General features: G+C 44.1%; 1 protein-coding gene across 4 annotated transcripts in view; it reads left to right on the forward strand.

Annotated features, from left to right (window-relative positions):
- The window catches only part of LOC141165905 (uncharacterized), a 132,046-nt gene that overhangs the window by 115,638 nt on the left and 1,164 nt on the right, over positions 1 to 15,244 (forward strand). For all 4 annotated transcript variants that reach the window (XM_073651963.1, XM_073651965.1, XM_073651962.1 and 1 more), the window contains 2 exons: positions 5,380 to 5,566; positions 14,996 to 15,091. In XM_073651963.1, coding sequence (XP_073508064.1) covers positions 5,380 to 5,566; positions 14,996 to 15,091 — 283 coding nt within the window. The remainder of the gene's footprint in view (positions 1 to 5,379; positions 5,567 to 14,995; positions 15,092 to 15,244) is intronic.

Consider the following 15,244-nt stretch of genomic DNA (forward strand, 5'->3'; position numbering starts at 1 on the left):
TGGATTGTGAGTCATGGGGAAAGCAAAAGAATTGTCAACGGATCTACGGGAAAAGGTAGTTGAACTTCATAACACAGGAAAGGGATACAAAAAGATATCCAAGGAATTGATAATGCCAGTCAACAGCGTTCAAACTGTGATTAACAAATGGAAAATCAGGTGCTCTGTAAAAACCAAACCACGGTCAGAAAGACCAACAAAAAATTAGGCCACAACTGCCAGGAAAATTGTTCAGGATGCAAAGAAAAACCCACAAATAACATCAGCTGAAATTCAGGACTCTCTGAAAACTAGCCTTGTGGCTGTGTCAAGATGCACAATAAGGAAGCACTTGAAGAAAAATGGGCTGCATGGTCGAGTCGCCAGAAGAAAGCCATTACTGCTCAAATGCCACAAAGTATCTTTCCTACAATACGCCAAACAGCACAGAGACTAGCCTTAAAACTTTTGGAACAAGGTAATTTGGAGTGATGGGACCAAAATTGAACTTTTTGGCCACAACCATAAACGTTAGATTTGGAGAGAGGTCAACAAGGCCTATGATGAAAGGAACACCATTCCTACTGTAAAGCACGGAGGTGGATCGCTGATGTTTTGGGGATGTGTGAGCTACAAAGGCACAGGAAACTTGGTAGAAGTTGAAGGAAAGATGAATGCAGCACGTTATCAGCAAATACTGGAGGCAAATTTGCACTCATCAGCCCAGACACTGCGCATGGGACGTACTTGGACATTCCAACATGACAACGATCCAAAATACAAGGCCAAGTCGACCTGTCATTGGCTACAGCAGAATAAAGTGAAGGTTCTGGAGTGGCCATCTCAGTCTCATGACCGCAGTTCATGATAGACAGACCAGGAATTTACAGGAACTGGAGGCTTTTTGCCAAGAAGAATGGGCAGCTTTACCATCTGAGAAAATAAAGAACCTCATCCACAAGTACCACAAAAGACTTCAAGCTGTCAAAGGGGGCAATACACAGTATTAAAAACTGGGGTATGTGAACCTTTGATCAGGGTCATTTGTTTGTTTTTGGTTGTCATTAAGATTTAAAAAGAAAAAACAAAGTAGTTTGACAATAAATGGCTTCACCCAACCAATAACCATGCGTGGAGAAAAAGTTTTTTTGTTATCATTCATATTCTCTGAAAGAAGGCCAAGAAAGCAAGAATTCTGCCATGATATGTAAACATTTGAACACAACTGTATATAATAAATGAGTTTCACTTTTTGCATTGAAGAACTGAAATAAATTAACTTTTTGATGATATTCTAATATAGTGAGATGCACCTGTATATAACTGGCAATGTAAACAGCAGATAAACTGGCAATGCAGGAGGCCACAGAAGCAGGATTGAACAAGGTAGCTCTGAAGCAGGCACACTGGTGTATGTATTGCAGACAGTCTCTAATAACAGTTCAGGATGTTCACAGCAGGGAGTGGGTTAAACGGCAGCAGGTGCAGGTATTCCAAACAGACTTCAATAATAGTTCAAGAAGCTTACGGCAAGGAATAAGTTAACCTGCTGGAATGATGAGTGTTCACAGAAGGCTGAGGAGACAACAGGAACGAGGACTTGGATAGTCAGAGTTCAAACACACAATTGGAGGACACAGTTCTAGTTTAATGCTCGGACACAGTGGTGTGTGCAAATGGGCCTTACAAGGCCTAGGAAGATGATGTCATGGAGGCACACTGGGCCACTTGTAAAATTAGACGTTGAGCACAGCAGAGCAGAGGCCACAGGGGAAGGAGACAGAGCCTACTGAGCCAAAACAGGTGCGTAACACAACTCCAACAAAGTGGATGAGATTAAGCGAAATGTCATGTCCAACTCTGCTTGTTTTTTATGCTGCATAAACTGACCTGCAGTACGTTTTTTGAAATTTGCAACATGTACATTTCTCTTGCGGGTACACTGAATTTTATTTGCAGATTTTCCCTATAGAATTGAATTAGATACTAAAAATCTGCATATAAAAAATGCATATGCATTTTTATTGCGTTTCCGATGCAGAAACGCACTAAAAACTCATTAAATCAACATACGACTGTCAAAGTTTTGTCAAAGCCAAATACCAGGAAGTATCAAAAACAAAGCAGCTTTATTTAAAACGCGACATACCAAAAAGAGACATCTAAGGGGTAACATTTCTCCTTGCAGAGAGCGACATGTTAAGCATGTCAAGGTGAGGAGACTTTTAAAGCCGCAATGCTCCTCTGGGAAATATGCAAATTGTCTCTTCAGAGAGGAAGAGGACCAGAACTCTAATGCCACCTACAAGAAGTAGCAATCCTAAAAGTCAATAGTGACCCTTTAACGAGCCGTATTACATGACTTAGATTCTGGCTTATATCCTATGTCATGTGATAAGGCTCGTTAAAGGGTCACTATTGACTTTTAGGATTGTTACTTCCTATAGGTGGCATTAGAGTTCTGGTCCTCTTCCTCTCTGAAGAGACAATTTGCAAAAAGAGACAAAAACTTTTAGTGTCAAATACACAAATAAAACACACTGAAAAATACAATGAAAAAAATGCAAGTAATCTAATTTAGGTAATAGGTGCAAAAATGTGTCAAATTCTGCAACATCAAAAACTAACCAAGGTGGGAACATAGCCTAAAGATTGGGGAATGTAGTCGGTTTTAATAAATATATGTTGAATATTTTGTGGTTATAAACATCAAGCTAGATTAGCTGGTTTCTGGAGTAGAAGAATTGGGCAAGTCTCTACTCTATTAGGCCAGTTTAGGTTAAGGACTTCGTGATAGCCTGTTTTATCTGACACTTTTCTAAAGAGTGTGCGTTAAAAAAATAAATAAATAAAAAATAAAAATTGCACCAGACTGGGACATAGCTCCACAGCATTAAAAGTAAGAAATTGTATGTAATGTTTGCTTAATAGATGTGGGTTTTTTTTTTTTTTACAATTTTTAAATTACAAACTAATAAAAGCACTCAGGGGTTTTCCTGCTATAGATATTTTTTACTAATATATATAGAATATGCCATGGATGGCTGATGTGTGGTCCTCCCATCTTTGAGACATACTACTTTTGGGAAGTGATATACAGTAAAATGTTCCAACCCATCCCTTTATATGGAAAAAGATGTGCTCTCAGCATTTATCTTGATCTAATGCTGGAGATACCAGGGATGCTGAAGTATGAAGAGGCTGCTAATACTGCAGTCCACCTTTTTTTTTTCTGAATGCTGAGCAGCTGCTGAGATCTGATAAAGGTTTTACAGCATATAGATCTGGTAAAAGGCTGCTATGATCTGGTAAAAGTTTGACACTACATTCATAAAGACATGGTGGACAACAGTGTGAGAGGCCTTTTCTTACCTCAGTAGTCCTGGTATCTCCAGTTTTAGATCAGATAGACATGATGAACAGCAGTCTGAGAAGCTTATTTTTACCTAAGCAGCCCTAGCATCCCCAGTGTTAGATCAGCACCCTGGTATCTAAAGTATTAGATCAGAAAGATAGGATGGACAGTAGTGTGAGCAGCCTCCACTTACCTCAGAACCCCTGGTATCGCAAGTATTAGATCAGATAGAAAGGGTGGGCAGCAGTGTGACCAGCCTCTTCTTACCTCAGCACCACTGGTATCTCCAGTATTAGATCAGAAAGATGGGATGGACAGCAGTGTGAGCAGCCTCTTCTTAACTCATCACTCCTGGTATCTCCAGTATTAGATCAGATAGACAAGGTGGACAGCAATACGAGCAGCGACTTCTAACCTCAGCTCCCCTGTTATTTTCTATATTAGATCAGATAAACAGGGTGGACAGCAGTGTGAGCTGCCTCTTATAACCTCAGCACCCCTGGTGTTTTCTATTTTTGATCAGATAGTCAGGGTGCACAGTAGTGTGAGCAGCCTCTTCTAACCTCAGCACCCCTGTTATTTTCTATATTAGATCAGATAGACAGGGTGGACAGCAGTGTGAGCTGCCTCTTCTAACCTCAGCATCCCTGGTATTTTCTATATTAGATCAGATAAACAGGGTGGACAGCAGTGTGAGCTGCCTGTTCTAACCTCAGCATCCCTGGTATTTTCTATATTAGATCAGATAGACAGGGGGGACAGCAGTGTGAGCTGCCTCTTCTAACCTCAGCACCCCTGGTATTTTCTATATCGGATCAGATAGTCAGGGTGGACAGTAGTGTGAGCTGCCTCTTCTAACCTCCGCACCCCTGGTATTTTCTATATCGGATCAGATAGTCAGGGTGGACAGTAGTGTGAGCTGCCTCTTATAACCTCAGCATCCCTGGTATTTTCTATATTAGATCAGATAGACAGGGTGGACAGTAGTATGAGCAACCTTTTCTTGCCTCAGCACCTCTTGTATCTCCAGTATTAGATCAGATAAACAGGGTGGAGAGCAGTGTGAGCAGCCACTTCTTACATCAGCTACCCTGGTATCTCCAGTATTCGATCAGAAAAACAGAGTGGACAGCTGTGTGAGCTGCCTCTTATAACCTCAGCATCCCTGGTATTTTCTATATTAGATCAGATAGTCAGGGTGGACAGTAGTGTGAGCTGCCTCTTCTAACCTCCGCACCCCTGGTATTTTCTATATCGGATCAGATAGTCAGGGTGGACAGTAGTGTGAGCTGCCTCTTATAACCTCAGCATCCCTGGTATTTTCTATATTAGATCAGATAGTCAAGGTGGACAGCAATGTGAGCTGCCTCTTCTAACCTCAGCACTCCTGATATCGCCAGTAGTAGATAAAGATATCCACTAGGAGCACAGCTTCCTACACATAAAGGGAGGAGTGGAGATTTCTACTGCACATGCTCACAAGTACCTTTCCTATTAACATTCATTTGATGTATTAGCGACTTAACTCCATATAAAAAAATGTAATTAGCTAATAAAAAAAATATCCCCTTTAACAATGGACTTCATGGGAGCAGGCAGTGCACATATGCTTGAACCTCTCCATTCATTTGTTTTTAGAAAATATTCTAAAAATAACAGTCAACATTTATCATTCCCTTGGCACTAGTTTTCAGGCATCAAAAAGTTTTGCTCCGGACAGTTAAAAAAAAAAAAAAAAAAAAAAGTAATGGGTGTGGCCAGGAATTTGGCATTTTGGCATATAGCTAGAATATATTTCATTTTCTAGCACAAGAACGGTCCTAAGATGTGCAATTCAGTATTTTAATAGTAAACATGTAAAGATGGCTGTGGTGCAGATGATCATCATTGTACACAGATACCGAGAGTCATATGTATGTGGCATCAGTGTCTTCTGGCTCCCCATTCTAACTAGGATAATTTAATATAAGCCATATAATACAGAATATAAAAAATACAAATATCTTTATGTTAAAAATGTCTGATTTTCTAAACTGTTTCCTCAGCTCCCGCTCTCATCTCATTGTGATTTTTACCCTGAATGGCATAGACACCATCTCAGGCGTTGCTTCAAGCTCTACACTCACTCTGTGCGACCTGGCTGGATCCGAACGTATATCGAAGACAGAGGCTACTGGCCAGCGATTGGTGGAGGCGGCTGCGATTAACAAGTCTCTAACAGCACTGGGACAGGTAAAAGTATCCAAAATTCACGGTGATGTAATGTGTTCCCCGCTGTGTTCTCACTGCATCAACCAGCAGAGCAGAATGCCTGCTATTTCTTTACTTTGACAAATAGTGCCACCTAGTCTCAGGCCTGGCTGCCTGCATCTCCTCCAGACAGCGGAGCTGGTGAGGAAATGAGTGAGTGACAATGGCTCAGCTTGTAAATACAAATCGCACTAGAGCATTTGGGAGATTTCTCATACTCCATGTCTAATCGAGGGAGATTTCTACTGGCTAATAGGCTACAAAAGGTTTTCTGCACATTAGCCAACCGTTCTCTGATGTGCAATAGAAGGTACATTGTGTTCTTCAGCAGGGTCATAGCAGATATCTAGCCAGCAAATCAAATAGAAAATCCTCTGCTCGCTCTCATTGCTTTTTATTATGTCTTCACAAGTCAATTCACTCGGATGAATCATATCGGCCTTTCTGCTCAGGGTTGTCCCAGTCGTGGCTTTCCCTGCCAGAAGGCATTTAACAGCTTCAATTGTTTCAGCACATCAGAGAACTTGGAGAAGCCGTAGCAGTAACATTTCTGCTAGGCTACTGCGATGGCAAATGGCAAATAAAAATTGAAAAAAAGATGAAAAACAAATTTAGGTAACATAATACACTGTGTACAGAATTATTAGGCAAATGAGTATTTTGATCACATGATACTTTTTATACATGTTGTCCTACTCCAAGCTGCATAGGCTTGAGAGCCAACTATCAATTAAGTAAATCTGGTGATGTGCTTCTCTGTAATGAGGAGGGGTGTTGACTAATGACATCAACACCCTATATAAGGTGTGCTTAATTATAAGGCAACTTCCTTTCCTTTGGCAAAATGGGTCAGAAGAGAGATTTGACGGGCTCTGAAAAGTCCAAAATTGTGAGATGTCTTGCAGAGGGATGCAGCAGTCTTGAAATTTCCAAACTTTTGAAGCGTGATCACCGAATAATCAAGCGTTTCATGGCAAATAGCCAACAGGGTCGCAAAAAGCGTGATGGCCAAAAAAGGCGCAAAATAACTGCCCATGAATTGAGGAAAATCAAGTGTGAAGCTGCCAAGATGCCATTCGCCACCAGTTTTGCCATATTTCAGTGCTGCAACGTTACTGGAGTATCAAAAAGCACAAGGTGTGCGATATTCAGGGACATGGCTAAGGTAAGGAAGGCTGAAAAACGACCACCTTTGAACAAGAAACATAAGATAAAACGTCAAGAATGGGCCAAGAAATATCTTAAGACTGATCATTCAAAGGTTTTATGGACTGATGAAATGATAGTGACTCTTGATGGGCCAGATGGATGGGCCAGAGGCTGGATCAGTAAAGGCCAGAGAGCTCCACTCAGACTTAGACGCCAGCAAGGTGGAGGTGGAGTACTGGTATGGGCTCATATCATCAAAGATGAACTTGTGGGACCTTTTCGGGTTGAGGATGGCGTGACGCTCAACTCCAGACCTACTGCCAGTTTCTGGAAGACAACTTCTTCAAGCAGTGGTACAGGAAGAAGTCGGTATCGTTCAAGAAAAACATGATTTTCATGCAGGACAATGCTCCATCACATGCATCCAACTACTCCACAGCGTGACTGGCCAGTAAAGGTCTAAAAGAAGAAAAAATAATGACATGGCCCCCTTGTTGAACTGATCTGAACCCCATAGAGAACCTGTGGTCCATCATAAAATGTGAGATCTACAGGAAGGGAAAACAGTACACCTCTGGGAACAGTGTCTGGGAGGCTGTGGTGGCTGCTGCACACAATGTTGATCGAAAACAGATCAAGCAACTGACAGAATCTATGGATGGAAGGCTGTTGAGTGTCATCATAAAGAAAGGTGGCTATAATGATCACTAATTTTTTGGGTTTTTGTTTTTGCATGTCAGAAATGTTTATTTCTAAATTTTGTGCACTGATATTGGTTTACCTGGTGAAAATAAACAAGTGAGATGGGATTAGATTTGGTTTTTATTAAGTTGCCTAATAATTATGCACAGTAATAGTTACCTGCACAAACAGATATCCTCCTAAGATAGCCAAATCTAAAAAAAACCCACTCCAACTTCCAAAAATATTAAGCTTGGATATTTATGAGTCTTTTGGGTTGATTGAGAACATAGTTGTTGATCAATAATAAAAATAATCCTCTAAAATACAACTTGCCTAATAATTCTGCACACAGTGTACAGTGAGGCTGTTTTCTGTGTAAGTATCATTAAAGGGTTATTCCCATCTCTGCCTTTCATGGCCAAGATGGGAATAGTTGCTTCTAGGTCTCGACTACCAGAAGCAGTGTTTAAAAAACACCAAGGTTACTTACCGGTAGCCGGTTTTTCCTGAACTCATGACAGCACACCTTGAGAGAGGGATCCGCCCCACCAAGGACAGGAAACCCTCTGAAATAAAAGGGCGGTACCTCTCCCTCGCTTCAGTTGTTTACAGAGCATTGAGAGGACCTCCCAAAGAGGTTAGGCATATAACCAACACCTACAATATATTATATATATATATATATATATATATATATATATATATATATATATATATATATATATATATATATATATCCCAAAACAGTGCACACCTTGGTGTTTTCCCCTCACCCATGACAGCACACCTTGAGAGAATTTTGGAGAATTATGAGCGCCCTAGGGAGGGACCACCGCCTGAAGTACCCTTCTCCCAAAGGTGAGGTCAGAGGAGGACAGATCCAACCGATAGTGTTTAAAGAAGGTGGATGGTGTAGACCAAGTAGCAGCTCTACATATCTGATCGATTGAGACGTCCACCCAGGAGGTTGCGACGGCTCTGGTGGAATGAGCCCTGACATTGTCTGGGGCCAGAACTCCTGTGGACGTATATGCTAAACAAATGGCCTCCCTAAGCCACCTAGAAATGGTACCCTTGGACACCCCGTGACCTTTCCTATTTCCCTGAAAGGCCAGGAACAAGGAATGGTCCTTCCTCCATACACTAGTCATGTTAATGTATTGTAGTAGGGATCTTCTAACATCTAGGTTATGGAATCTAACTTCTCCAGGGTTTTTAGGATTGCTGCAAAACGAGGGTAGTACAATCTCCTGGTTACAGTGAAATCTAGATACCACTTTGGGAAGGTATGCTGGATCTAGACGCAAGGTGACCCTATCATCATAAATTTGTGTGTAGGGAGGATTAACCGAAAGGGCCTGCAGGTCACCCACCCTACGAGCAGACGATAAGGCCACTAAGAGGATGGTCTTAAGGGTGAGGATCTTTGGAGAGACATCCTGTAGGGGTTCGAACGGGTCACTGGTAAGTGCGTTCAAGACCAAATTCAGGTCCCAGGAAGGAACTCTTAGGGACCGAACCGGTCTGGCTCTGGCACAGGACTTGATAAACCTCGAGACCCACCTGTTCCCAGCCAAGTTACAATTATAGAGCGCCCCCAATGCCGACACCTGAACTTTAAGAGTCCCCGTGGCTAGACCTAGGTCATGCCCCTTTTGCAGAAACTCCAAGTTTCCCCTGATTGGAGGCTTGTCTGATAATGGGGCATCTATAAATTCTAGGAATTTACTCCAGACTCGGTTATAAATCTTAGTCGTTATTGGTTTCCTACTACCCAGCAAGGTAGAGACTAACCCTGGTGAAAACCCCTTGTTACTCAGTAGTGACCTCTCAAATTCCACGCCGCAAGATGGAAACCTCTGGCTTGGGCGTGGAATACTGGTCCCTGAATGAGAAGGTCCGGCCTCTCTGGTAGAACCCAGGGATCTGAAACCGACATTAGTCGAAGCAGGGAGAACCAAGGCCTCTTGGGCCAAAAAGGGGATATAAGAATTACCCTTGCGCCTTCCTCCCGAATCTTCCTCACCACTGCTGGAATCATTACTAACGGGGGAAAGGCATAGGCCTTCCTGAACTTCCAAGGGATCTGGAGGGCATCCACGGCATGGGGATTTTCAGCTGGATTTAAGGAACAGAATCTGTCTACCTTCCTGTTTACTCTTGTGGCGAACAGGTCTATGTCTGGCTGTCACCATAACTGGACAATATGTTGGAAGACCCCCGGGTTTAAGCTCCATTCCCCTTGTCTTAGGGTATGGCGGCTGAGAAAATCTGCCTTTACATTTTCCACCCCCTTTATGTGAAGGGCACTGAGGGATGGGAGGTGTCGTTCTGCCAGATGAAGGATTCTGTCTGCCACAGCCATCAGAGAGCGTGATCTTGTTCTCCCCTGGTGATTCACATAGGCTACTGATGTCTGGTTGTCGGACATGACCTGGACGTGGTGACCCTGAATGTGAGGAAGGAAGCCTATCAGGGATCTCTCTACTGCCCAAAGCTCTTTTATGTTTGAGGATGCCCCCATCTCGTGGTATGTGGAGTGATCCTGTATTGAGAGCTCTGCCAGATGACCCCCCCCATCCGGAACTGCTCGCATCGGTCGTAATCACCCGATCTACTGGTCTGGACCACTGTACGCATGAGGTCAGATTTACCCTGTCTGTCCACCATGAAAGGGTATCCACAGCTTCTGGGGAGAGAGAGAACTTGCTTTCTAAATGCCCGTTGAAGGACCTCTGCGCTGACAGGACCTCCCACTGAAGAAGTCTCATATGCCCCTGAGCCCATTTGACTGCTGGGAGACAGGCCGTCATAGAGCCCAGGAGGGACATTGCCTCTCTTAGGGACATCACTGGAGATCGCATGGCTTTCAAGACTAAATAGATCAATTTGCGGACCTTGTCTTCTGGGAGGAAACATGCTTGGAGATGAGAGTCCAGGATTAGACCTAGGAAGATCTGAGTCCTTGAGGGGGTTAGTTTTGACTTTTGGGAATTTACCAACCACCCTAGCTGATGCAACACCGCCGTGACTTCTAGAAGTTGACTGGAGCAGTGGACTTCTGATTTCCCTACTATTAAGAAGTCGTCTAAACAGGGCACGATCACTACGTTCTTGATTCGTAGAAAGGCTGTTACTTCCGCTATTAGTTTTGTGAATATTCTCGGGGCTATGGAGAGGCCGAAGGGTAGGGCAGCAAACTGAAAATGCCTCAGCTCTTTCTGAATGAACAGGGCTACTCTCAGATACTTCTGGTAGTCTGGATGAATTGGGACGTGATAATATGCGTCCTTCAGGTCTATTACTGCCATCAAGCAATTGTGGTGCAAGAGCTTCACTGCCGAGCTCACTGACTCCATCTTGAAAGTCTGGTTTTCTATTAACTGGTTCAGACTCCTGAGGTTGATGATGGTCCTTAAGGACCCGTTGTTTTTTTTTTATCATGAACAGAAGGGAATAGAATCCCTTCTCTTTTTGTGGTATCGACACTTCGAGAAGGACCGTTTCCTTACTAGCCCTAATATTTCTGCTTCCAGTGTTATCTGTTCTTCCTGGACCTTCCTTTTGGGGGTAACCACAAAAGGTCCGACAAGGGATCTGGCTGAACCGTATCTTCAGGCCACCACTCACAATGTTCAGAATCCAGGGGTTTGCTGTAATTGCTTTCCAAGCTGGAAAAAAGTGGGAAAGCCTCCCCCCTACCTCCGGCTTGGCATCATTGGGAGGACTTTTTTGTATTTGAGGACGGTCCTCCAAACATATAGCCCGACTTCTTTTTGGACTTGGTCTCCCATATTCTCCTGGAGGGCGACCCCGATTAAATTTTCTCCTCCGAAAACCAAACTTTTTTGAGTCCCTTGAAAATCCTGGGAACCCTTTGTTCCTATCGCCCGCCTTTTCTAAAAGGTCTTCCAACTTCTGGCCAAACAGGAGTCTACCATCACACGGGAGGGAACACAATTTATGCTTGGACTGTAGGTCGCCTGGGCAACCTTTGAGCCACAAGGCCCGTCTGGCAGCATTAGATAGACTCGCTGATCTAGCCGAAAGCCTGACAGAGTCTGCTGAAGAGTCCGCCAGGAAGGCCGATGCTGCCTGCATTAGGGGTAGATTTGAAAGGATTCTATCCCTAGAGACCTTTTTATCCTTAAGTTGGTCCTCCAACTGTTGGAGCCACACCATTAGGGATCTTGCCACACAGGTGCCAGCTACCGCTGGCTTCAGGCCTCCTGCTGCAGCTTCCCAAGTATGACGCAGAAAGGAGTCAGCCTTTTTATCAAGGGCATCTTTTAGGACGCCTGAGTCCTCCAAGGGCAGGGAAGATTTTTTGGACGACCTGGCTACAGTCCCGTCAACTTTGGGGATCTTATCCCAAGGCTCAGAGCCCTTCTCTTCGAAGGGTTACCTTCTTTTAGAGAAGGAGGGTAAGGCCCCTGATCTTTCTGGTTTCTTCCACTCTCAGTCAATGAGGCCCTGAATTTTAATGTTTACCGGAAAGGAGCGTCTCTTTTTTTCTCCAAGGCCCGCAAACATAACGTCTTCCCGGGATTTGGATGCTTTCTCCTCCCCCAGACCCATGGTTGATCTGACTGCTCTAACCAGTCTGTCTGTACTCTCAATGGGGAAACAGGGTCTACCGTTATCCGATGAGGAAGAGGATGATGAATCACTCAGCCACAGATCCTCGGACTGGGAGGAATCAGAGTTGGAGGAGACATCTCTATGGGATCTTTTCTTCCCTCTAAGCAACCCCTTCAGGGACCCCTGAACCTCTGCGTGGACTATAGATTTCAAATTAGATGCGAAATCCAGGGAATTTTCCGCTATAGTTTTAGCAACGCAGTTCGGGCAAAGTGGCTTTTGCCAATCTATGGGAAGGGAAGTTTGGCATAGGGCACACATTCTGTGCTTTTGCTTGGCGCTACTCTTCTTAGGCTCCTATAAAAGGAAGCACATAAGAGACTTCCCATTACCAAAAGGTGACATTCACGAAGATCACGCACCCCCGGAAGTCACAAACTGGTACCGGATTCGGAGGCTGTAGCGGAACCGATTATTCCTTTCTGCATGGTCCAGAGGCGCTTGACACCTTGCTCCTACGGCTGCCACTGCAATTGCTCGAGCGGCTGTCCGTGTGAGAGGCATCCCTCTGCTTCTTCCGTTGCTGAGGGGGGGGGGGGGGGGGTTAGCTGCTGCTCTTGGCTATCCTGTACCACGCTTCCAGGATAGCCCCCCCCCTCCTAAAATAGGGCCATCCAGAACCTCCTCCGGTTCATGGGTCCTCCCCCCTTCCCAGGCCGGAGCTCAATCCGAAAAAAAACGGCCTGGAACGCTTCACAGGGCGCCGCCATCTTGGATCAGGGCGGCCCCTGACGTCACCTGGCACGCCTCTCCCAGGGTGCCCCGCGCCGTGACATCAGGCATGTCATACCCGGAAGTTACCACTCCGGTGCGCGGCCGACAGGAGCGGCAGGGGGAGGACGGCGCCACGGTCTACGGGAGGACGGAGCCTGCCTCACCGCGTGAGCCCGCTCGGACGCAGGACCCCAGGGGAGCTGCGGACGGCGCTTCTGGAGACTGGAACCCAGTGCACAGGCCAGTGCCCGCTCTTCCACACCGGAACAGCCCCAGGTAAGTCTTCTTTCTTCCAGACAGGTTCCCATCAAGGACAGGAAACCAACTGAAGCGAGGGAGAGGTACTGCCCTTTTATTTCAGACGGTTTCCTGTCCTTGGTGGGGCGGATCCCTCTCTCAAGGTGTGCTGTCATGGGTGAGGGGAAAAAAGCAGATTGCAGCCAGGTTGATTGCGTGACCCCCATAGAAAAAAATGGGAGTTAAGGACCCATACACAATAAATAGCTGTGTTTGGCCAGCAGCTATCCCTTCTGACTCCTTCATACATAACAGTGCACGATCTGCAGAGCGCTCCTGTGTTCTCTACAAGAGAGCCATTGCTAAACTTCTGTCTGTGGCATCTCACCGAAAACAAAAGGATCAGCACTCCAAAGGTGGACGTGCCAAATCCTAATCCCCCCCGACATCATCTATCGGGAGAGAGTCTAATGTGTATGGGGGCTTCATGACTATTGTCCAAGACCACTGATATCGCTGGCTATGGCCTATGTCAGTCTAATGTATTCGTAAGTCTTTACAGCAACAGTTTAGTTCACAGAGCTGAAACACTACTTCCGTATCTCCCCATTTATCTCTATGGGATTACATAAAAAAATGAAGCTGCACTCGGCTGTACTTATATCCCCAGTTATTCCCATGAAAGTCAGAGATGGGAATAAACCTTTGAAGACAGTGGAAGTAACTAAGCAACATACCTATTTTTGCACTGTAGTCTTAAAAAAGTAAGCCAACTAACAAGTGTTGTAAATTTAAACTATTCATATACACAGTCTAAAAAATCATCAAAAAGCATGTGTCATTGATAAATTTGGCATATTTTAAGATGGTCTAAAAAATTTAGTTTTTTCACTTTGCCCCTAATTTTTTGCCTCAGGTCAAACACACTGCTACAAAGATTAATCCCCTGGATGTTGTTGTAAATAGGTACAGCGGCATCAGGATGGTTACCAGGGAAGTTGCTCCTTCTTTAACTTGAATGGTACTCTATGATCGCGGCATGGCAGCATGAGGCCAATTAATGGCATGGGCCTTGGGATCAGTCAGACCTTGACATGAGATGGCAGATCACCAAAGTGAAAAAAAATTTTCACTAAAACAGGGGTTTTATGTAAAACCAAAAAAGTACACATATCTGATATCTAGTATCCAGCGGCCAGAGCTGCTCAGTTTATACAGTGAATAATGATCCATAGTCCATGGGAAAAAAACTGCTAGAATTTACACCAAGTAGTTATATTAGATTGCAATGGAAATTTCCTCATTTATCTGTCAAGAAAGCCAAGAAATCTTGTATTAAAAAATCCTGAATAGAGAACTTAGTATTTTCCCCTCCTTCTCACGATCATTTTTCTGGCTGTAGGACAACTGGCTGCAGTAGGAGCTTCACTCCACAATTGTCCTCAAAGGTCCAAAATCTTCTCAGTCATTTACCATGTGCAAAATGGAAGGGAGCAGCAAGAAATTAACAACTGTAGTTTTTAAGATTTATCCACATTAGTTTGTTTTGAGAGAAAAGTTTCTTTTCTGTTTGCTTTTAGAATTTATTTCTAGGTTTAGTCTTTCCTCAATCTTAGTAGTGACTAGGCCTGATAAAACAATTTACTACAGCTCGGTCCCTAAAGATAAGCCATTATTTGTAAGCAACCAGATAATCCCGTCAAGGTTTTAGGGAGCATTGTGACTGTTGTGCATAATTACAGACATTCCATTTTTTTTGTATGAATAATCATCTTCTTTTCAATTAGGCCAAGTAGACACCTCAGTGTTCACAGAAGGTGATTCCTGGACTGGCGGCAGGTCTCCTGACCAGAACTCACCAGCCTCATATTTACCTATGCTGCTGTCAAGTTCAAGTTAGGAGACCTGTGGCCAGACCAGGGAAAACACGGATGTGTGAAACCTGCCTTATGCCCATGTACAACAAACTACTCTCATTCTTTACAGGTGTTTACAGCATTAAAGACCAACTCGCTCCATGTACCTTACAGGAACTCTAAACTTACCCATCTCTTGCAACCTTCACTCAGCGGGCAAGCAAAGGTAATACATTAAAGATTGTGACATAGCTAACATTCTTATTGGCAATTGGGGTGTATTAACCTAGGAGCGTGCTGTCAACATTGGGGGAAAATTAAGACTTGGAATTAGTTAACAGCGCACTCCTAGTTACCTACATCCCAATTTCTCCACACC

This window comes from Phyllobates terribilis, unplaced genomic scaffold (assembly GCF_046119375.1).
Source record: "Phyllobates terribilis strain yellow unplaced genomic scaffold, ASM4611937v1 Scaffold_11__3_contigs__length_659146591, whole genome shotgun sequence".
Classification (NCBI taxonomy): Eukaryota; Metazoa; Chordata; class Amphibia; order Anura; family Dendrobatidae; genus Phyllobates; species Phyllobates terribilis.